General features: G+C 50.6%; 1 protein-coding gene across 3 annotated transcripts in view; it reads right to left on the reverse strand.

Annotated features, from left to right (window-relative positions):
- POU2F3 (POU class 2 homeobox 3) overlaps positions 1 to 23,637 on the reverse strand; it is a 53,946-nt gene extending 30,309 nt beyond the window's left edge. Inside the window, exons 1-4 of one of the 3 annotated variants that reach the window (XM_064173215.1) lie at positions 23,623 to 23,637; positions 23,125 to 23,178; positions 22,347 to 22,415; positions 5,104 to 5,138 (exon numbers count right to left, since the gene is read on the reverse strand). In XM_064173215.1, the coding sequence (XP_064029285.1) occupies positions 5,104 to 5,138; positions 22,347 to 22,407 (96 nt within the window). In that variant the 5' untranslated portion in view covers positions 22,408 to 22,415; positions 23,125 to 23,178; positions 23,623 to 23,637. Of the gene's footprint in view, positions 1 to 5,103; positions 5,139 to 22,346; positions 22,416 to 22,661; positions 22,794 to 23,124; positions 23,179 to 23,622 lie in introns of those variants that run through there. The other 2 variants (XM_064173217.1, XM_064173214.1) reach the window with 2 other exon arrangements.

Raw genomic sequence — 23,637 nt, forward strand, 5'->3', positions numbered from 1 at the left:
AGGAAAAGCTCAACTCCAACACTTCCAGTCAGGCTTTTTCCTGGTCCCACTCAACACCCTTTCATAGCTTGACTTGTGTTGGATGTTAGGAAAACTTTCTTTGCTGTCAGAGTAGTCAGGCATGGGAGCAGGCTGCCCAAGGGGGTGGTGGAGTCATCACCCCTGGAGGTGTTCAAGAAAGGTGTGAAGGTAGCACTTGAGGACATGGTTTAAAGGCCATGGTGCTGTTGGGCTGATCATTGGACTGGATGATCTCAGAGGTCTTTTCTAGTCAAAACAGTTGGATGATTCTGTGACTCCCAAGCCTTCATTTGCTGAGTTACTCAGTTCCATCCCTGACACAATCCCGAACCACCAAGCAGCAGATGTCCCTATCTAGGTTGCCAGCAGTGAAGGTGAAAGTTTATTACTGTCTCTTTGCATTTCCCTTGATATAAACAGGAAACAACCAGCATTAGACTCACTGAATAAAAAGCCAAACCAGATGGGCAAGGCAGAAGATTCTTCTTTTTCCATACACACCCTTTTCCCTCTCATTCACATACAAATTACTCTTGCATCCAGGTGGGAGGAGAGTTTGAAGAGGGGAGGGGGGAAGAAATGCTTGCCAAGTAGGTTGAGGGATCAGAAGGCAGCTTTCTCATAAAGCTCAGGGCTGACCCACAAACTGCAAGAAAACCTCAAACTCCACAAGAGTTTCCCTCCTCCCCATCTGCAGGGTGAGAGCAGCCACAGGAGGGAATTGGTAGGCAAGTAAGGGGTCTAACCAGGTCACTCCACCCTTCTCTTCCCGCCTGGAGCACAACATGGGAGGGAAACAGACCTGAAATGTAGGCCATCTACAAAGACTGGGGGAGAGGCTTAAAGGAGGTGAGATTTATGATCTTCAAAGCGATTAGCAGCCAGCACTCCAAATAAAGTCAAAGAGAGCTCCAGCAGCTCTTGCATTTGGTTTGGAGCTGGGTTTCAAACCGAACTTCTCTGGCTTCAGTTTGAGAACTTGAATTGCAAGGTAAGAAAACAACAAGCAAGGGGGGAAAAAAAAGCCACCCCAAAAAAATATCAACCTCAAACCCCAAAACCAAATTAAATCCCCCCCCCCCCTCCATCCATAATGAGAGAGCTCAGCACCTGATTTCACATGAACACCCTTTGATATGCCCCCATCTCCCTTCTTCCTTTTGCTTGCCAACTGAAATCCGTTTGTGGAGTTGAATTTACCAATAGCTGAGGTCAGCCTGAAGCGTGAGGGTGCAGCCTGTGTGCCTTTGGGCTCACTCGCTTAGAATAAAGATGCTGGCTGAAGCCTGCAGAGGGCCAAGAGAGGGAGACAAAGAGCCACTGGCACAGACCTGTGCCCACTCGCATGGACGTGCCAGCTGCCCGCCGGACACCGCTGCAGAGCTCCTGCAGACGCTCTCTGTCTTTGGGGGAACCATAGAACGGTTTGGGTTGGAAGGGACCTTAAAGGGCATCCAGTTCCAACCCCCTGCCACGGGCAGAGACACCTCCTGCTAGACCAAGTTGCTCAAGGGCTCACCAGCCTGGCCCTGAACACCTCCATGGAAGGAGCATCCACATCATAGAATCACAGAAACTGCTCAGGTTGCTCAAGGACTCATCCAACCTGGCCTTGAGCACCTCTCCAGGGAGAGGGCATCCACAACCTGTTCCAGAGTCTCCCCCCACCATGGTCAAGAATTTCTGGCTAATCTCCAGTCTCAACCTGCCCTCCCTGAGCTTAACTGAATCAGACCAAACTTTTACCAAAACACTCTAAAATTGCTCTAGAAACAACTCCAAGATTACTTTGCTCTCAGGCTTTTGCTCTTTAAGCTGGTCAGGACAGGCTTTCATGGCCATGGTGGTCATATTTGACAGGTGGAATTGATGATCTTAGAGGTCTTTTCCAGACAGAACTATCCTATGATTCTATGACTCTGTGGCAAGTGTCCAGTCTGGTTTGCTGCTCAGTTACAGAAACAGAGCTGCTGGTATCAGTGAGAGGGGTTTGCTGTGCTCCTCTGGTGGAAGGAGAAAAACAGAAGTGTATTTAAAAAAATAAATCACAGAACCAAGCAGGTTGGAAGAGAGCTCCAAGCTCAGCCAGTCCAACATGGTTGGAAGAGAGCTCCAAGCTCAGCGAGCACCCAGCCCTGGCCAATCAACCAGACCATGGCACTAAGTGCCCCAGCCAGGCTTGGCAAGAACACCTCCAGCCACAGCCACTCCACCACCTCCCTGGGCAGCCCATTCCAATGCCAATCACTCTCTCTGACAACAACTTCCTCCTCACATCCAGCCTGAACCTGCCCTGGCACAGCTTGAGGCTGTGTCCCCTTCTTCTGGTGCTGGTTGCCTGGCAGCAGAGCCCAACCCCAGCTGGCTACAGCCTCCCTGCAGGCAGCTGCAGACAGCAATGAGCTCTGCCCTGAGCCTCCTCTGCTGCAGGCTGCACCCCCCCAGCTCCCTCAGCCTCTCCTTACAGGGCTCTGCTCCAGGACCCTCCCCAGCCTTGTTGCCCTTCTCCAAACACCTTCCAGCACCTCAACATCTCTCTGCAATGGAGGAGCCCAGAACAGGACACAGCACTCAAGGTGTGGCCTGAGCAGTGCTGAGCACAGGGGCAGAAGAACCTCCCTTGTCCTGCTGCCCACACTGCTCCTGAGCCAGCCCAGGATGCCAATAAGTGGGAAGCAATTGCTAGAACAAGTTGTCAGAGAAACACAATCTCTTTTGGGAAGGAGGATGTTTTTAATCAGGCAGACTCTGGCCCACATTTAACTGACCACAAAGCTGCCTGCCCCCACAGCTCAACCAACCTCTGCCCATCCAGAGGTGTGCGGAGGACTGGCACCTTAAAGATCAGGTCAGATGCTCAGGGGGTGTAAACGAGCACTGCTTCCCCACAGCCACTGATGTCTCCTTGATTAACCTCAGCCCTGCTTCGAGCTCTAACCCCTTTGTGGCGTTGCCGTCGGAAGAGTTTGCAACATGTAACGACCTTGTCCTTTCTCGGCTTATTTCTGACTGCAGGGGGTTTGCTTTGATCACCAAGGAGAAGCAGGTTGGATCCTTCCCCTGGCGTGCAGGAAGGCTCTGCACTCCACAGAGCTGGAGACACAAGACTTTTTGTTTTCAGCTGGGTATTCCAAAAAGCTGGAAGATGGCTGAACGTGTTAAGACACCTTTGATAGGAAGCTGCGACCCACCCAAACCCGCAGCAGCCAAACCAAACAACCGGCAGCTTGCTGACACCTGTCAGCCAGCAGCCACAGCTTGGAGGACAGAGAAGTCACTTCTGCTGTCCACCTGCTGCTAGCAGGAAGCCTTTGCAAAGGATTGTGACCCTTGAGCCCAGGGAAAGCACGGCTGGAAGCAGGGAGGTGGCTGTGCTGTTAGCAGTGTCAGCATCTGCTCCAAATGCTGGTGGCTGCCCCTCGAGTTGCAAACACTTTTGCTTTCCCTGCTCCAGCTCCCTAGGCAGCCCCCAGAGTCCTGCGTGGATCAGTGGTTAGCTCTCTAAAGCTGCTCTTCTCCTGAGTGCAGCTCCAATGATCACAGAAGCAGAGAACCTTAGAGGTCAGAAGGGACCTCCAGAGATCATTGACTCCAGCTCCCTAAAGCTGCTCTTTTCCTGAGTGCAGCTCCAATGATCACAGAAGCAGAGAACCTTAGAGGTCAGAAGGGACCTCCAGAGATCATTGACTCCAGCTCCCTAAAGCTGCTCTTTTCCTGAGTGCAGCTCCAATGATTACAGAATCACAGAACCTTACAGGCTGGAAGGGACCTCCAGAGATCACTGACTCCAACTCCCTAAAGCTGCTCTTCTGAGTGCAGCTCCAATGACTACAGAATCACAGAACCTTAGAGGTCAGAAGGGACCTCCAGAGATCATTGACTCCAACTCCCTAAAGCTGCTCTTTTCCTGAGTGCAGCTCAAATGATTACAGAATCACAGAACCTTACAGGCTGGAAGGGACCTCCAGAGATCATTGAGCCCAACTCCCCTGCCAAGCAGGATCACCCAGGCTAGTCCACACAGGAATGCATCCAGGCAGGTCTTGAAAGTCCCCAGAGAAGGAGACTCTACAACCTCTTTGGGCAGCCTAATCCAAGGCTCTGACACCCTCACTGTAAAGAAGTTTCTCCTCATGTTGAAGTGAAACCTTCTTTGTTCCAGTTTGTATCCATTGCTCCTTGTCCTACTGCTGCTGACCACCACAAAGATATTGGCCCCAGCCCCTTGACACCCACCCCTCTGATATTTCCAGCCCTTGATCAGATGGTCACAGGAATCCTTAGCTCCAGACTCAGAGGGTTATGTCTGCACAGATCCAAGATCTCGATGCTTCTGCAGCATGTTGCCTTCCTTCCCTTGCAATCCTGATGTGAGGCTCAGGAGTCTCTTAGAGACAGATGTGAACACCTGCATGCACTCACTGAGAGCTGCTTTTAGCTGTGTGAAGCAGGAGGATAACAGCAGACACAAGGGTCCCTCTGATGGTCAGTCACCACTAGGGTTTGCTTGCCCTGCTTTTGCCTGCTGCCCCTTTCTCTGCTGCCTTGCAAAGAGGAATCTGCTGTTGTAGGCAGGTCTGGTCTTGACCTAAGCACTCTGAGACCTCAAACCACCTCTCATCTTCAGCCCTTACTGATACATCTGTGAGTCAGCCTGGTGCTCTTAGGCTGGCATACCACACTGCTTTCAGCACCAGTGTCACAAGCAGCAGAATTGCATGGGGCTTTGGGGCAGGGTTTGCACGTTTGCCAGTGTAACTGAGGTCCTTTATGTTTCTAAATGACAATGGAGGGGATAAACTTAGAAAGCCAGAAAGAAGCCTCAAGCAAACGATTGAAAGAAACTCTCTAATTAGCTGAACTTCTCTGAAATAGGGAAGCCTGGAAACCAGAACTTTAATCTGTCATTCCATCCCACAAAGGGAATTGGGAAGAACTCCTGTGGTCTGTTTTATGGTAGCTTCTGACCTAACAGTTTTTTATCTCTTAGGAGTAGCTGCCTGAGACTCAGCAAGGGGAGCAATTAAAAAACAATCATTCAAGAAAGCAGGAGAACACCTGGTAACCCAGGGAGCTTCTTACCTGCCTGTTAAAGTCCAGCCCATTCTGCTCATTTCCTGCAATGAAACAGAGAAGAACAGCTCAGTGTTAAGGACAGGCAGCATGGACGGCAGCTTCCCATCACCTAGTGCACACACACACACTGCTGGCCCAGCTGAGCTTACTGGAAGGACAAGGAGAGCAGGAGAAAGGTGAAGTCGAGTTGAACACAGCAGCTTTGGCAATATTTGGTGGTAGCTGAAGTACAACAGAAGTGCTTCTGCCTGGGGAGTACCTGGCCAGGCAGCAAGGGTGGGGGAAAGCTCCCTGTGCACAAAGGATGTGAGCTGGAGGATGTTACCAATCTCCAGGGGAACCCAGGAGCATAAAAAGCAAGAACTAACTGTGGGAGAGGCCAGCAGTGCTGTGGCCGAGGCTGTTAAGCAGGGCTCTTAAGGAACCCGTGTGGCACTGAGTAATTAGGAGCTATCTAAGGGAACAGAGGGTGCCGTGGGGTTGTGCTCAAGAGGCGTCTCCTTGATTCCAAAAGAGATTGGCAGGCACAGGGGGAAAAAATCAGACAGGTTTCAGCCTGAAGGTACTGCACAGGCCCTCACTCATTCCCCTTTGATGATAAACATTCCCCCTTCCCCCCCCACTACTATCACACCTGCCAAATTCATCAAGAACATCACAGAGGAGAGGTTGTGTGCTCCACAGATATGAATGCTTTAAGGGATTCCACAAAGCCTCTTTAGCTGCAGAGGCAACCCCAAGAAACCCCTTCCCTTTGCAATCCATTCCTTAAGTTATTCCCTTCCAGTCCAAGGGGGTTTGTGATAAACAGCCTTAAATTGTTTGCATCCCACTGGCTCAAGCCCCCAGGGCCTCCTCCTGCTGGGTTTTTTTCCCCCCCCATATAACGTTCCCCATAAAGCACAGACCATGCCCTGTGATCTGATCAAGCTCCAACACATCACTTTGCCAGCAGTTCATGTCTCTCTTGTGAAGAAAAAAAGGAGTTGGAAAGCAGTTAAGAGAGGCTGTGCAGGCAAGGAGTGCAAATCCAACCCTCCCATTGACTCGCTGCCTTCAAGTGAGTGAGCCTCCTGCCCAACCTAGCACACAGCTTTGCAGCATGCACATAACCTTCCCAGGTGAATCAGCATGGTCCTTTGAGGTCCTCAGGGGGGGAGTGTGCTTGGGGCAGTTATTCAGAGATGGCAAAAATACTTGAGAGTCAACAATAAGAATCTGATGGAACCTCTGTTCTTTGCTACCTAGAAACAGCTCTGCAGATGTAATCTGCTGCAGCAGTGGCTGTGGAACCTCAGCTGTCCACGCAGCTCTTGTCGGGCTGAGCTAGAGGTGTTCACTATCAAGCACCACCAGACCATCTTCCACTGAAGAAAAAGCTTTTGGCTCCCTCCCTCTGAAACCTGCTCTACCTTCTCACCAGATGCAACTCAGATTCAAAGAGTGCATTGGGTTGGAAGGGACCCGCAAAGGTCATCTTGTCATAGAATCAAGCAGGCTGCAAGAGAGCTCCAAGCTCAGCCAGTCCAACCTAGCAACCAGCCCTGGCCAAGCATAGAATCAAGCAAGTGGGAAGAGAGCTCCGAGCTCAGCCAGTCCAACCTAGCACCCAGCCCTGCCCAACCAACCAGACCATGGCACTAAGTGCCCCAGCCAGGCTTGGCTTCAACACTTCCAGGGACAGCCACTCCACCACCTCCTGGGCAGCCCATTCCAATGCCAATCACTCTCTCTGCCAACAACTTCCTCCTAACATCCAGCCTAGACCTCCCCTGGCACAGCTTGAGACTTCTGCTTGGCAGAGGAGACCAACCTCCCCAGACACCTCCAACTGGAGCACACTGCCCAGGGCCACATCAAGGCTGACTTTGAATGTCTCCAGGGATGGGGCCTCCACCACATCCCTGTGCAACCTGTTCCAGTATTTTACCACTCTCATTGTGAGGAATTTGCTCCTGATGTCCAGCCTAAATCCACATTGCTCCAGTTTCAAACCATTGCCCCTCATCCTATCAGCACAGGCCCCTCTAAACAGTCCCTCTCCAGCCTTCTTATAGGTCCCCTTCAGGTACTGAAATGCAGCTTCGAGGTCTCCCTGGAGCCCTCTTTTCTTTAGGCTGGACAGCCCCAACTCTCTTGGCCTGTCTGCACAGGAGAGGTGTTCCAGCCCTTTGATCATCTTTGTGGTCTCCTCTGGACCCAGCCCAGCAGATCAACATCACTCTTGTGTAGGGGGTCACAGGCTCACAGGCTGTTAGGGGTTGGAAGGGACCCAAGGAGATCATTGAGTCCACCTCCCCCACCAGAGCAGGACAATCCTATCTAACACAGACCACAGAGGAACACATTCAGACATGGGTCCAATAGCTGGACACAGTACTCCAGGTGAGGCCTCAACTTAGATCCAGCTCTACACCTTCCCCCAAACCTGTCTGCACCTCTGTGCTGCTAGAGTCTGCTCTCACTTTCCCCCTTCCTCCTGACCTGCTTCTCAAAGCTTTTTGCTCTTCCCAGACTCAAGGCTTTATCTTCCTCGAGGTTAATTCCCTCCTCTGCTACAACCTCCAACTTGCCAAGCACTTCCACGCTCCTGTGCCTCTCTCTGCAGCTCTCTGCTCCCTGACCACCTCTCTCCAGCTGCTCCTGCCCGAGGAATTCGCTCATTCATTGCGTTCCAGCTCTGTGCCCCACGAGCCAACAACTGCACATCTAACGATGGGAATGCTGATAGTGCTAATGGATGATTGCAATCAGTATCCACACACCTGAGCAGCACTGGGTGAGGATCTTCAAGGCCTGCAGAGCCTACCTTTGAAACCCACAGGGGGTTGATGCAATCTGAAGGCAGTAGCTAAAGGGAAGAAAAGCAAGGAGGAGAGGAGGAGGAGGAGGAGGAAATAAAGTTCCCAGTTGCTAAAATAGACCGGGAAGGAAAAGGTAATTTCTGGTTTCTTGGATGCAAGAGCTGTGCTCACGTTCAAATGCAGCCTGTTGACGAGGCAAGATTCAGAGGCCTTGAGGGAAATCCCTCGGTCCCAGTGATGATGGCTCTGAGTCACTATCGTACGCCCCAAAAACTTGGAACTAGAGCCGCGCAGCTGGAAGAGCTGCAATCCACATCCCTGCCACCAGGCTCGCCTTCTGCAGCGCATCCTCTCCTCCTCTCCCAAGCTTCCCAGCTCTCGCTTTTCCCTCCCTTCGCCTTCACGTGCGGCCGACAGGCTCCTGCTTTGCTTTTCCCCTTGCTCTCCTGCAAGGTCAGGGAGCATCCTCCCAGTCACGCCCTCTGTCCCCACGCACATCCCTCTGCAGATGGACAGCGGCGTTCGGGAGCACCTCAGCCAGGTCCTTGGTGAGAGTGGCGCAGCCTGCAAATAAGCTCGGAGATTGACACTAACTCAGCCCTATCTTGGGCGTCTGAGTCTGAGAGAACTGCCCCAGGCTGTCTCGGTAGACAGTGAGAAGAAATAGGCACCTCCAGAGGCCATTCATCTGACCTATCTTAGATGCCTATCTTAAGTTGAGATGAATGGCCCTCTGGAGATGACTATTTCTCTTTATTGACTACAAAGGGACCCAGGGGCAACTAGTTCAGGCTTAGATGTCCAACTGCGAGAGATTTAAAAGCGGGCGAGGTGATTTCTGCTCCCAGTGGTTATGTAAATGGGAGCAGGATACACAAATCTCTCCGAGGCTGCGGCAGAAGCCAGCGAGTGTTTGCGCACTGATTTATTTGCAAACAAATCTCGCCCCTTTCTGTTTCGCTAAGACCTCGCATCTGAGTCACATTAAAACCGTTCCAGCTGCAAGCCCAGCGTTTGGGTGCGATAGGGACAAGCAACTCTCCCCTCCCAGTTGAATCGGTCACTTCTCTCCTCTCCCAGTCGAATCAGTAACTTGGGATGTTTTGGAAGTAGACTCTTTTGTTCCCAGTTTCTGTCAGCATCAAAATTCACAGCAAAGTCCTCAGCTGTCTCCTTAAAGGAACTTTCCGCCCAAACATCAAGGATCTGCACTTAAGATTTTATCTTTTCTAGCTGCAGGAGATAAAAAGAAGGAAGGATAAAAGCGGCAGCAGAACTCTGCTGGTTGTAACGGAGCTTCACACCGGCCAAGAGCTTGCCTCTCGCCACACCATCCAGACACAGTGGTACCCAAAGTCTCCAGTGTCTGCTCCAGGCAGCCCTTCCCTCCTTAAATTGCATCAAATTGGGAAAGCTCTGGGATTTAAATGGAGAGAGATTGCTCTGAGCCCTTCGTGCTACGCTTCCAGGGAGCTTCCCCATCCGGTGAGCCTTCATTGCTCTCTTTATGGGTGTTCTGGACAGAGGGAAAACAGCGGTGATAAGCTCAGCTGGTTCCCTGCAGCACTGCAGACAAGGACTCTGCTGCTCTCCTTGGTTCACCTGGCAGCTGTTTTGCATAGCACTGGCATCAAATCTGGTGCGAGTTTGCCTGGGGAGGTTTCTCTGGGGATGGGAGCTGTAGAACAGTTCCGGACGGCTTCCCCCCCACCCTCTGCTGCTCTCCCTCCCTGGAAAACAGCATCTGCTCTGAAAACCAAGGATAAGTAAATGCTTTATCAGAACCAACACCATTCCCATCGGAAGCCACCAAGACAGTCCAGCACTTGAGGATAAAAGGCAGAGAAGTAAAACCAAGACTGCAGTGTCCCTTCACCTTCACGGGTGTCACCTACCGGCAGTGGCAGCCACCTGTGGCTCTCCACTCAGTGGCAAAAACAGGGCTGCAACCAGCAGGTTAACCTTATTCCTCTTCCCACCCAGCTACACACTGAATCCACCTCGCAGTTTGATCTGGGACAGGGAATGAGAAAGTGATTTCAATCTTTAACAGGTGTTGGGGAATTCCCACAGGGAATCAGTTTTCTGCTGCATGCATTTGGGAGGGAAATTCAGAACAGCTGAAGACTGATGGAAGAACAGTGTCAGGCAGGGGATTTAGCTGCCTGGGCTTAGATGTCTAACTTTTGGGTGTCTAATTCCGAGCCAATTGCTCTAGGCTCTCTTTACAGGCAGAGAGAGGAAGCTGATGCATCCAGAGGACGTTCACCTCACCCCCGTGATAGAGAGCAGAGAGATGAATCACCTTCTGGTGATGCCTATTGTCATCACTGACTGTACAAGGACCCCAGGGTGAACAAGTCAGACTTCAGCCTCAAAGTAGTGAATATCTAAAGTGAAGATTAATCTCCCCTACCCTGAAGATTTTAGCACTCCAGTTGATAAAACACGATGACATTAGGGCCTGACAAAGCAGGCCAGCTGCAGAGCCCTTTTCAATGTACACTTTCTAGAAGCTGAGGTGTTAATTTGTTCACATTAACTGAGACAAGAATCAAATCTCTCACCTCAGACGATGTGTGAAGGCAAGAGATTAACCAGGAGCAGGTGAAGAAGAGTGGCAACGATTATTATAACCATAAACAGTACTTGACCCACTTGCTGGGAAGGAAGCAAAACATTCACCTGCGCTGAGGATGTGGTTCTAGAAGGCATAAAAAATGATTGCCAGCATCAAATGCACCCTTCAGGATTTCAAACTCATTCTGGAGACTCAAGCAAATGCCAAGTCATAGCCCTCACACTGCTGTTCCCAGCAGCCAGAGCAGGGACTTTTCCTGACCTAGCAGAGGCAGCCCTGGGTGGTAGGAGCTCACCTACAGCAGTGTTTAAGTGGCTAACCCTGATTCCTTCCAGCTGTGCCCAGTGGCTCTGAGGAGCAGAACTGCAGCTGAGTAGGTCCCAGCCAGTTCCCTGAGTCCTTCCACGCCCTGCTGTGATGCTTGCTGTTCCCAAGACTTACCTTAGGAAGGGAGCAGGGGGAAGTGTGAACAGGATGAGGAATTTCATAGAACCAATCAGGTTGGAAGAGAGCTCCAAGCTCAGCCAGTCCAACCTAGCACCCAGCCCTGGCTAATCACTCAAACCATGGCACTAAGTGCCCCAGCCAGGCTTGGCTTCAACACCTCCAGCCACAGCCACTCCACCACCTCCCTGGGCAGCCCATTCCAATGCCAATCACTCTCTCTGCCAACAACTTCCTCCTAACATCCAGCCTAGACCTCCCCTGGCACAACTTGAGACTCTGTCCCCTTGCTCTGTTGCTGCTTTACTGGCAGTAGAGCCCAACCCCACCTGGCTACAGCCTCCCTTCAGGTAGCTGGGAACCTGGGAGGTAGCAAGTTCATTTTCATGTTAACTGTTTGCTCTAAACACCTGAGCAGACCACACTGAGGCATCAGAGCATCTCCATGGGAAAGTTAGGGCTTGTTAGCAGGAAAAGTGAATCTGTGCTGACTCAGATGGCTACAGACTTGAGGGGAAGCTTTCACTGAAAGCCCTGGGTTACAAAAATGCCTTTCCTCTGACAGCAGTGCCTCAAAGAAACCCCACCTGAGAGCCCTTCTGCAGCTGAGTGCAACGTGCCCTTCACGTGGGGCTGGGAGCAGGGGGGGATGGAGCAGGACAGGAGTGTGGGAGACTCAGGCACCTTCCAGAAGGAACCCCGAGGGCAACAGTTGTTCCCACGGAAAAAAATTCACCTGCAGGTGCTGGGAGAGGGCAAGTCTCTTCTCTTAGACCAGAGGCAAGAGGCAGATCAGACCAGCTCTTCCTTTGCCCCTCTAATTCAAGTCAAACCAGCCTTTTCTTCCCCTGTTCCCCTCCCCGTCCTTTTTTATCCTCTTCCATAATGGGATGTTAAAGAAAAGAAAAGAAAAGAAAAAAACAATCAAAAACCCCTAAATAATGTTACCAAAAAAAAAAAAACAAAAAAACAACAAAAACCAACTAACCCAAACCAAAAAAACAAAAACCAAACCCAACCTTAAACCCTAATCACCTTCATTTGAATTTCAAATATCCCCCTCCTGGCCTCCCCCACGCCCCAACTGACTCAGAGCTGGGAATATGGAAATTTCTCCTGCTTGCCTTAAATGTGGCTGTGCTATGAAAATCATCAGCCTTATGCAAATCCTGAGCAGGCCCAATTGCCATAGCAACCAGCTGCTTCCAGCCCTGCTGCTGCTGCTGCTTTCATTTATTTGGGACTTGTCCCGGGGCTCTGCATAGCTGCAGGGGGAAGAGACAAGAGAAATCCTGGAGGCTTTGAGGAAAGTCTCACGAGGGACAGCTAAGCCTTGGAGAGCAAAGGCGTAGCCAAGGACTGGGCTCAGCATGGGGCCAGGGCAGGCTACGTTTCCTCAAAAGACTTCAGCCTGGCAATCTGCTTCCAGCTTGATCTGAAAAGGTAACAACAGGAGGCAAAAGGGAAAAAGAAGTCCGGACTGGGCAGCCTTTAGCTTGGCTGCTGAGCTCCACAAGAAGTGCCCTGTGCATGAAGCTGCACAGCCTGAGCACCCATCCTGCACCAGGCACTGAGCTCCACAAGGAGTGCCCTGTGCATGAAGCTGCAGCCTGAGCACTCATCCTGCACCAGGCACTGAGCTCCACAAGGAGTGCCCCATAAATGAAGATACACAGCCTGAGCACCCATCCTGCACCAGGCACTGAGCTCCACAAGGAGTGCCCCATAAATGAAGATACACAGCCTGAGCACCCATCCTGCACCAGGCACTGAGCTCCACAAGGAGTGCCCCATAAATGAAGCTGCACAGCCTGAGCACCCATCCTGCACCAGGCACTGAGCTCCACAAGGAGTGCCCTGTGCATGAAGCTGCAGCCTGAGCACCCATCCTGCACCAGGCACTGAGCTCCACAAGGAGTGCCCTGTGCATGAAGCTGCACAGCCTGAGCACCCATCCTGCACCAGGCACTGAGCTCCACAAGGAGTGCCCTGTGCATGAAGCTACACAGCCTGAGCACCCATCCTGCACCAGGCACTGAGCTCCACAAGGAGTGCCCTGTGCATGAAGCTGCAGCCTGAGCACCCATCCTGCACCAGGCACTGAGCTCCACAAGGAGTGCCCTGTGCATGAAGCTGCACAGCCTGAGCACCCATCCTGCACCAGGCACTGAGCTCCACAAGGAGTGCCCTGTGCATGAAGCTGCAGCCTGAGCACTCATCCTGCACCAGGCACTGAGCTCCACAAGGAGTGCCCTGTGCATGAAGCTGCACAGCCTGAGCACCCATCCTGCACCAGGCACTGAGCTCCACAGGGAGTGCCCTGTGCATGAAGCTACACAGCCTGAGCACCCATCCTGCACCAGGCACTGAGCTCCACAAGGAGTGCCCTGTGCATGAAGCTGCACAGCCTGAGCACCCATCCTGCACCAGGCACTGAGCTCCACAAGGAGTGCCCTGTGCATGAAGCTACACAGCCTGAGCACCCATCCTGCACCAGGCACTGTGCTGCCCAGTCTGGCATCCCTTGCTTGTGCACAGAAGTCAGAGCCTCCATACTCTGTTCCAGCATGAGCCAGGTCCTAACCCCAACACCTGCAGTTGGAATGACCTTCTGAGAACTCAGCACAGGAAGGGACCCGAGGAGATCATCCAGTCCAATCCCCTTGCCAGAGCAGGGCCACACAATCTAGCTCAGGTCACACAGGAACACATCCAGACAGGCCTTGAAAGTCTCCAGAGGAGACTCCACAACCTCTCTGGGGAGTCTATTCCAGCAGAGATCAGGGCTCCATTCTGCTCAGCATCTGCATCCCAGAGCTTACACCCCAGGGAAAAGCAGGCAGAAGAAATCATAGAATGGCAGGGGTTGGAAGGGAGCTCTGGGGCTGGAGTGTAACCCCCCTGCCAAAGCAGGATCACCTAGGACAGTCATAGAGGAATGCATCCAGATGGGGTCTTGAAAGCCTGCAGAGAAGACCAGGACCCTCACTTCACAGCTGAGGAACAGAGAAAGGCTTAACTAAGCTTGCCCAGGCACTGTGTGGCAGAGAGGCAGACTGAGACAGGGGCTCAGTTTTCTCACCTGTCCTGATGTGGACTTAATGCAAAGTGCACTGACACAGAAGCCAGGGCCCTGGGAGGAGTTTGTGCTCAGGTGGAAGTTTTGGTGTCCAGTTTCAGAGCTGCCTTTGGTTTCTCTCCTGCTCTACCTTAGGTGTCTTGTGGCAGGAGCGGAGGGAAGCATCCTGTGCTGACATCCCGTCACAGGTGCAAGCTGGCTGCATTTCAGGATGGAAGGGAAGAAGAGTGATGCTCACAGAGCATCCCCTCAAAAGGGACATTCTGCAAGGCCTTAGCAGCAGATGCACCACAGCTCCTTACCACCTGCAGTTTGTTGGGGTTTAAAGGAAAGAGTCTTTCTGACCCTGAGAGAGAAGCTATCTGCTTTACTGCTTCCTAATGCACTCAGCTCACCCAAGCTGGGTGGATTAGACATCACAGCTACCATGGCCAGCAGAATCAAAAGCAGGCCAAGAACTCAGCTTTCTGGCTCCATGAGCCCTCCCCATGAAGCCAGCAGTCTGCTGCCTTTCCAGGTAGCATCATAGAATCACAGAATTGTTTGGGATGGAAAAGCCCTCTAAGATCATTGCCCCCAAGCACCAACCTAGCATCACCATGGCCACTAAACCACCTCCCAGAGTGCCACGTCCACAGGTTTCCTGAACACCTCCAGAGATGGTGACTCCACTCTCTCCCTGGGCAGCCTGTTCCAATCCCTGACCACTCTTTCCATGAAGAATCTTTAACCTCATCTCCATCCTAAATCTCCCCTGGCACAATTTTAGGCCATATCCATTCATCCTGCCATCTGATTCTAGGCAGAACAGACCAACCCCTACCTCACTGCAACCTCCTCTCAAAGAGCTGCAGAGAGCAATGAGGTCTTCCCTCAGCTGCTTCTTCTCTAAGCCAAACACCCCCAGTTCCTTCTTCTCCAGGCTAAACACCCCCCAGCTCCCTCAGCTGCTTCTCCAGGCTAAACACTGGAATGGGCTGCCCGGGGAGGTGGTGGAGTCGCCGTCCCTGGAGCTGTTCAAGGCAGGATTGGACGTGGCACTTGGTGCCATGGTCCAGCCCTGAGCTCTGTGGTAAAGGGTTGGACCTGATGATCTGTGAGGTCTCTTCCAACCCTGATGATACTGTGATACACTCCCAGCTCCCTCAGCTGCTTCTTCTCCAGCCCTGTTCTCCAGCCCCTTCCCCAGCCTTGTTGCCCTTCTCTGGCCACACTCCAGCCCCTCAACGTCCTACTTGTAGTGAGAGACCCAAACCCAACGCAGCCAGGTGAAGCTGTGGGGTCAGCCGGGCACCAAGGCTGCCAGGGAGCAGCAGCAGCTGCTGCAGGGGCAGCGCCGTGGGGCTGTCCTTTACTGCACCCACACACTCACACCCCAGCTCCTCTCCCGGGGCGCTGGGATGCCCATCGCACACCCCGCCCTGGGCTCCTGGCAGGCTGGCCAGTTCCCCGGGTTGCAGGGTGGGGAGGGAAGATGTTCGGAGCGCCTGCAGCTATTCAGTTGCCGATGGTTGCGTTTGAAGAGCTTCCCTATCGCCCTTTCGTTAAAGCTTTGGCTTCCCCCCCATAGCCTCAACAGATGAAATCAAAGGGAAGTAGCTCTGCTTGGTGTAACCTGTTTTGATCAAGCAGATAAACGGGGAACAAGTGTCTGACACAAACAAACAGACAGACAGAGGCAAGTCCCACCTCAGCGTTTTGTTGCATCAGATAGAGAGGGCTCAGATAAACCACAAGAAGGGGGAGATCTCTGCCTCTCGGCTTGAAGACCAGGGGCGACACTCCGCAGTGCCAAGCCCCCACAGTTCCCATAAAAAACACTCAACCCAGAGCTTGCTGGCATGGCTTTCATCAGTTGAAAGAGATGAAAAGAACTTGCAGCCAAGCGTAAGGCTCTCCGCTTGTCATTACCCCCCATGGAGTCAGCGGCGCTGCCTGCGAGCCCAGCCGCAGCCTGCGAGCACCCTGGCACCGCACCGCCAAGGGTCGAGGGGACCCTCACAATGGAGAGGCCACCCAGTGCTTGGGCTCAGGCTGACCTACACAGCTCCTGGGCCACCGGGGAAGGCAGTCCAACCTACAGGGAGAAGCTTGTGCTTAACCCTCTCTTCCCCTGCGCACCTATTCTGGGAGGGGGAAGCACAGACCTAAGGTAAAGGAGAGCTTAAGATACGCAGGGCTGGGCAGGGAAGGCAAAAGTCACCACAACCATTAGACATGGAGGGGAGAAATGCAGAGCTGAAGTAAAGGAGAGCTTAAGATATACAGGGCTGGGCAGGGAAGGCAAAAATCACCACAACCATTAGACTTGGAGGGGAGAAATGCAGAGCTGAAGTGAAAGAGAGCTTAAGATACACAGGGCTGGGGAGAGAAGGCAAAAGTCACCACAACCATTAGACATGGAGGGGAGAAATGCAGAGCTAAAGTAAAGGAGAGCTTAAGGTACACAGGGCTGGGAAGGGAAGGCAAAAGTCACCACAACCATTAGACTTGGAGGGGAGAAATGCAGAGCTGAAGTCAAGGAGAGCTTAAGGTACACAGGGCTGGGCAGGGAAGGCAAAAATCACCACAACCATTAGACTTGGAGGGGTGGAATGAAAAAAAAAAGGAAAATGAAAAGAGAAAAGTAGGTTTTTGAGCAACTTCTTAGTAAAAATTAAAGCTTGGAAGTATTTCCTATGAAATTTGTGTGGATGACAAAGAAAGAGAAGAACTAAGCTCAGCTTTCCTCACCCCCCCCCCCCACGGGTGCTGAACAATGCTGAGCATTTTCTTGGAAAGAAAGAAAGAGAAAGCCCCACAATTATTTTAAACACTTTCAAAGTAACAGAATAAGCCAAATTACCTCCTTTATTCCCCAACCCCCCCTCACCCCTCTAAGCCTGGAACTGGCGAAGATATGAAAGGCTGAGATTATGGCTTCTGCTACCAGCACTTCCCATCAGATCTTTAGGCATCAGGTTTAGATCAAGGGCTTGGTTTGCAGCAGCATTTTGGCACTCAGCTCCCTCCAGTGTTTCATTTGATTTTTCTTTTAATTCTTTTTTTTTTTTTTGGGGGGGGGAGCAGCCTGCATCTGTTGGTGATGAAAGGCTTCTGTAAGCCTGCACCTAGAAGGATTCCCATTCTTTGCAAGCAGTAGTTTGGTAGCTGCCCTCTCTTTTGGGGGGTAAGGAGAATCCTGGGCAGCTGCTGTGGATTGGTTCATTAGCAAATGGCTCTTCAATTAATGAGTCACTGGGAAACAGACTTCCCCCCCCCCCCCCACGAAGCTAGTAACCAAAACACTATTAAGTGCTGCAGTAAATAGTCCTCTAACAAGGTGTAGAAGGGAAAGTCAAAACTTCCAGGGAAGTTGAGTACAAAGAGCTTTGCTGTTTATAAACAGATAGGTTGGGAAGAGGAGGGGTGGGGGGGAAATAAATGCACCCAAACCAAACTGGCAAAGATGTGTAGAGGTTTTAGGGAAAGCATTGAGGCAGACCCTCTGTGGGCTTTGGGGCTGATGTGCCAGGTTCACATCACACAGACTTCTTCCAAGGGGGTTTTTTTATGAGGGCTAGAACAAGAGGGGATGGATTTAAAGCTTGAGAAGGGCAGATTGAGGCTAAAGATTAGGAAGAAATTCTTTAGAGTGAGAGTGGGGAGATGCTGGCACAGGTTGCCCAGGGAGGCTGTGGATGCTCCCTCTTAGGGTCCTCTCCTGGCACAATTTCAGATCATTTCCTCTCGTTGTGTGGGGTTAAGTTGATGGTTGGACTCAGTGATCCTAGAGGCCTTCTCCAACAGAAACAATTGGAGTACTGTGTGCAGTTTTGGAGCCCCCAGCACAAGAAGGACATGGAAGTGTTGGAGCCAGTCCAGAGGAGGGCCACAAGGATGCTCAGAGAGCTCCTCTGCTGTGAGGACAGGCTACAAGAGTTGAGGCTCTTCAGCCTGGAGAAGAGAAGGCTTGGAGGAGACCTTGGAGTGGCCTTCCAGTATCTGAAGGGGGCTACAGAAAGGCTGGGAAGGGACTATTGACAAGGTCTGGTAATGACAGGACAAGGAGGAAAGGGTTTGAACTGGCAGAGGGGAGATTGAAACTAGACATTAGGAAAGGGTTGTTTGCAGTGAGGGTGGTGAGACACTGGCACAGGTTGGCCAGGGAGGTTGTGGAGCACAGAGAGGGAGGGTGAGGAGACACTGGCACAGGTTGGCCAGGGAGGTTGTGGAGCACAGACAGGGAGGGTGAGGAGACACTGGCACAGGTTGGCCAGGGAGGTTGTGGAGCACAGACAGGGAGGGTGAGGAGACACTGGCACAGGTTGCCCAGGGAGGTTGTGGAGCACAGAAGATCAAAGATCACATTCTGTGTTTCTGTGCTCCACAACCTCCCTGGATCTGTTCAAAGCCAGATTGGATGAGGTCTTGAGTAACCTGGGCTAGTGGGAGGTGTCCCTGCCTACAGCAGAGGTTTGGAGCTAGATGATCTTTAAGGTCCCTTCCAACCCAAACCATTCTACACAGCTGAGCAGTAGTCTGCGTCCTGCCCTGCCCACCCTCTTCTCTGGGAGTCCTGCAAGGGACTTGTCACCACAGGACGAGTTGTGGTTGCTTGCTGGAGTCCCACAAGAAGCTCCTAACTCACTTCAGTGCCTCTCATGGCAGCTAGAAGTCTGCTGAGGTGATCTCTGAAGGCCCTGAGCAGATCAGCAGATGAGGAGGACTGCATTAGAAAGGCTAATTGAAACAGGTTCCTTACATCAGGCCTCAGGGAAGTGTCACTCTTCCAAAGGAAGGAGATTTACTTGTTCTGATTTCCCTGCCTGATTTGAAGGCTCCCAGAGCAGAGCTTGTGCTGCTGCAAACAGGTTTTTGTCATTTTAAAGCAAATTGACTTCACATCTCTGCTTTCTTCTCTCGGTTACCCCTAGAAAGAGGTGCTACAGCTAACACTAATGGCTGTCTGGGAAGCTCTAGCTGAGACCTGTGTTTTACTCAGCCAAGTGTGGTGCCAGCTTCTCACCTGCTTAACACTCTGGACTACAACAGCAGCAGCCAGAGCCTCCTCCAACACCAAACCAACCAACCAAGTCACCACACTGCAGCCTTCCCTCACCTCGGCTGGGTGATGCCATCCATCAGCTCTCTGTGCCCAGGCACACAAAGCATTTTGGGAAGCTCTGGTACCTACCTAAGACCCTGTAGTAGCTCCCAGGTTTGGGGTGGGATTTTTTTTTGGGGGGGGTTTTTTGCTTTTTTTGGAAGGGCTTGGAAAGTTTGGGACTGACTTGCTATTGGGAGAGACTTCTCTCAAAAAGCAGCTCAGGTCACCTGAAAGTCCTGAGCAGATGCTGAGCTGGTCTGAGTCAATCAGAGGCTGTGGATGTCAACAGAACCAGATTTGATTTATTCTCATTTTGATTATGTTTAGTTCTGGGTTTATGTCTTCATTCTGATTTCATTGATTCTATTTTGTTCTGGGCTTATTTCTTCATTCTGATTTCATTGATTCTGTTTTCTTCTGCTCTTATTTCCTTATTCTGGATTTATTGATTTTGGTTTGTTCTGGGCTTATTTCTTTATTCTGATTTAATTGATTCTCTTTTGTTCTGGGCTTATTTCTTCATTCTGATTTAATTGATTCAGTTTTGTTCTGGGCTTATTTCTTTATTCTGATTTAATTGATTCTGTTTTGTTCTGGGTTTATTTCTTCATTCTGATCTAATTGATTCTGTTTTGTTCTGGGCTTATTTCTTCATTCTGATCTAATTGATTCTGTTTTGTTCTGGGCTTATTTCTTCATTCTGATCTAATTGATTCTGTTTTGTTCTGGGCTTATTTCTTCATTCTGATCTAATTGATTCTGTTTTGTTCTGGGCTTATTTCTTCATTCTGATCTAATTGATTCTGTTTTGTTCTGGGCTTATTTCTTCATTCTGATCTAATTGATTCTGTTTTGTTCTGGGCTTATTTCTTCATTCTGATCTAATTGATTCTGTTTTGTTCTGGGCTTATTTCTTCATTCTGTTTTTGTTGATTCTGTTTGTTCTGGGCTTATTTCTTTATTCTGATTTAATTGATTCTGTTTTGTTCTGGGTTTATTTCTTTATTCTGCTTTTATTGATTCAGTTTTGTTCATGGTTTATTTCTTTATTCTGGATTTATTGATTCAGTTTTGTTCTGGGCTTATTTCTTTATTCAGGATTTAATTGATTCTGTTTAGTTCTTGGCTTATTTCCTTATTCTGGATTTATTGATTCTGTTTTGTTCTGGGTTTATTACTTTATTCTGATTTATTGATTCTGTTTTGTTCTAGGCTTATTTCTTCATTCTGATCTAACTGATTCAGTTTTGTTCATGGTTTATTTCTTTATTCTGGATTTATTGATTCAGTTTTGTTCATGGTTTATTTCTTTATTCTGGATTTATTGATTCAGTTTTGTTTATTCTGGATTTATTGATTCAGTTTTGTTCTGGGCTTATTTCTTTATTCTGATTTTATTGATTCAGTTTTGTTCTGGGCTTATTTCTTTATTCAGGATTTAATTGATTCTCTTTTGTTCTTGGCTTATTTATTCTGGATTTATTGATTCTGTTTTGTCCTGGGCTTATTTTTTTTTTTTTCTATTCTGGTTTTGTTGGTTCTATTTGTTTTGGTTATATTAATTGATTCATGTCTTATTAATTTCATTTAATCTTAGGTTGTATAAACAAACTCATCTTTACTAAAGAAAAGCACACAGGATTTGTAGTCCCTCAGCATTTTAAAAGGGGTAGTTCTAGTCCCATTCAAACCTGCCCACAGTTTTCTGGCTTTACCAAAGTCTCTCTTTTCTTTGTTTTCAGCCTTCTCTCCAAAAGGAGATAATAAAATCATTCCATGTAAAGTTTTATTCTGCTTACACTCGCCCCCCCCCCCACCAGATCCTCCAAGCTTAGAGCTCTTCATTACTCAAAGGACAATGATTCTTCTACACTGTCTGTACCACTTTGGGGTTTAAAAGGTGCTTATTTCATAGAACAGAATCACAGAATCAAGCAGGCTGGAAGAGAGCTCCAAGCTCAGCCAGCCCAACCTAGCACCCAGCCCTGCCCAACCAACCAGACCATGGCACTAAGTGCCCCAGCCAGGCTTGGCTTCAACACCTCCAGGCACAGCCACTGCACCACCTCCCTGGGCAGCCCATTCCAATGCCAATCACTCTCTCTGACAACAACTTCCTAACAACATCCAGCCTAGACCTGCCCTGGCACAGCTTGAGGCTGTGTCCCCTTCTTCTGTTGCTGGGTGCCTGGCAGCAGAGCCCAACCCCACCTGGCTACAGCCTCCCTTCAGGCAGCTGCAGACAGCAATGAGCTCTGCCCTGAGCCTCCTCTGCTGCAGGCTGCACCCCCCCAGCACCCTCAGCCTCTCCTCACAGGGCTGTGCTCCATTTCCAAAGCCTACAGATGAATCTCATTGTTCCCAGCAATCTGAATTTGTAACACCTAGTGAGTACTACAAATACTTCTCACTGTTGCTTGTGTAGCTAGGAAGGAATCTGCCCAGGAGCCTGGGTGAGTCCACAGATGGGAGGTCTTGCACTCAGAGCCTGCAGCAGGCAGTAGCCATCAGAAGCCATGCCAGAAAATACAATCCTGATTTTCTCTAGTGCATATCACACCTTGTGGCTCTGCAGATGCTGATAAGTAACCGGGCAAAAACTATTTCTGACACCACCCCTACCATCCTCAAAGGATCAAAGAGGGGTTCCTCAGTCTTCCACACTGAAGGAAAACTGGGGCTTCTAGCCAGGGAACAGCAAGAGTCGAAGCAGCCCTGGGGTGGCAGCAGTGGAGAGGAGAAAGCCAATCGTGCTTCAAGAGTGATAAATTATTGCTGGAACTCCCTGCCTGGGTTTGACTATTCCCAAAGTCCCTCCCATTTTCCTGCTAATCCAAAAAGAGTTTAGTCCCCAGGGAGGTTTGTCTGAAGAAACATTCCTGACAAGAAGCCTGCGTGGAAGGAAGAGCTGCTGGTGCTGAGCAGAGCTGAGAGAGATCATCTCAGGGGGTGTTATTCTGCTGGCAAGGTGGGAGAGCATTTCCATGGTGAGGCCAGGGAGGACACTGCTGCCACACACACACCGAGTCACTCTCTTACAGAGGGATCTCACTCTCTGAGCAAGACACCAACACGATCCCAGCCCAGACTGCATTCCTGATCAACTCCCAGGCTGCTTGGAAGAGCACAACCCAGCAGCAACAGGAGTCAAACAAAGCACGGACAGAAACTTCCAGAACCCACCCCCCTCTTTTCTTTTACCTCCTTCCTCAGGCTCCTTAAGCTGCCCCCCACATCCTGGACCCTCCTTACCTGGCTCCACCTGGTCGGGTTCGTGCCGAGTGTCTGTGGAGTCTGCCGCATCTCCGCTCATCTTAATCTCTGCCAAAGGAGGCACAACTGATTTTAATGACAGGTCACAGTCCCAGGCACCAGGCATGTGTGGCTGCCACTAAACAGCACAAATGAATGTGTAATTATAATAAACCATCAGACTTTCAAATTTCTGATTCCTCAACATCCAGTCGCTAGAATATTCATCAGCTCCGAGGATGCACTTTCTCTCCTGTTGCTCTCTGCATCCCCCTCATTTCTTTCCCTCTCCCCACTTTGCTGCTGCCTTCTCACCTCCTGCATCGCTCCTCTGCAGCCCAGAGGATGAAGAATTCTTCCACCAAGAACCCTCCCAGCCTCAGTGGCCTCTCCTCTGAGCTTTATGCAGGCTGCCTGCACCCAGCTGGCGTGGCTCACGGTTTGACACTGTTCTCCACCACACCTGTGGAGGAGGCAGAGGATCCCTCCCAGCTTGCTTCTCTGCTCCCACGTCCTCTGCTTATCCCTCCAGTTGGTTCAGCCATGCTGGTGCTTGGTGCTGTACAAAGCTGGCCTCAGCAAGCCACCCACAGAGCAAGATGCTTCTGGAGAGGGTTGCAAAGTCTCTCTTCTCATCTGGCTGCCTTGCAAACTCAGTTCATTTCTCTGGACGCCCCTGAGCCCCCAGCCCTGGAGCGAGAAGAGTGCTTTGCCACCAGGCTCCTGTGTTTTTCCCCTCTCCCCCATCCTTAGCAACGCCAATAAACTTGCCATTTACCCTTGAAGTGATGGCTTCCACCACACCCGGGGCCACGCTCTCCTTCGGGGACAGCTGAAAGCAAAGGTGGGAATGGTTAACTCGACTCTGGGTTGCTCATCTCCTCCTGAACCCAGCCACAGCACACAGCCAGGGAAAAGAAGGAAGAGGATCTATTCAAATTCAGATGGACACCCCCTCAGCCCTTCTACCTTTTGCATGGGAATTTTAACTCTTTCCAGGCTAGATGGGGGGGAAAAAAAGGCAATTCTTTATTTTTTATAAGGAACCAAGTGATTTGCATCAGCTTCCTGCAGCCAACCCCAGCCCCAGGACTCACCCCATTTGCATGGGGTAATAACAGCAGAATGGAAGCTGGGCCACTGTTTGCTGTGGTTTTACTGGGGTAGAAAAGGCAGGTGGAAGCCCTCTTAAAGGCATCATGCAGCTTTTCTTCTCCCCTATAGGTGCCCTATGCTGTGGCCAAAAGAGAGAGAAGCAGCCTGTAGGTTTTTATACCTATTTCCCCTCTTA

Source organism: Pogoniulus pusillus, chromosome 38 (assembly GCF_015220805.1).
Source record: "Pogoniulus pusillus isolate bPogPus1 chromosome 38, bPogPus1.pri, whole genome shotgun sequence".
In the NCBI taxonomy this organism is placed as follows: Eukaryota; Metazoa; Chordata; class Aves; order Piciformes; family Lybiidae; genus Pogoniulus; species Pogoniulus pusillus.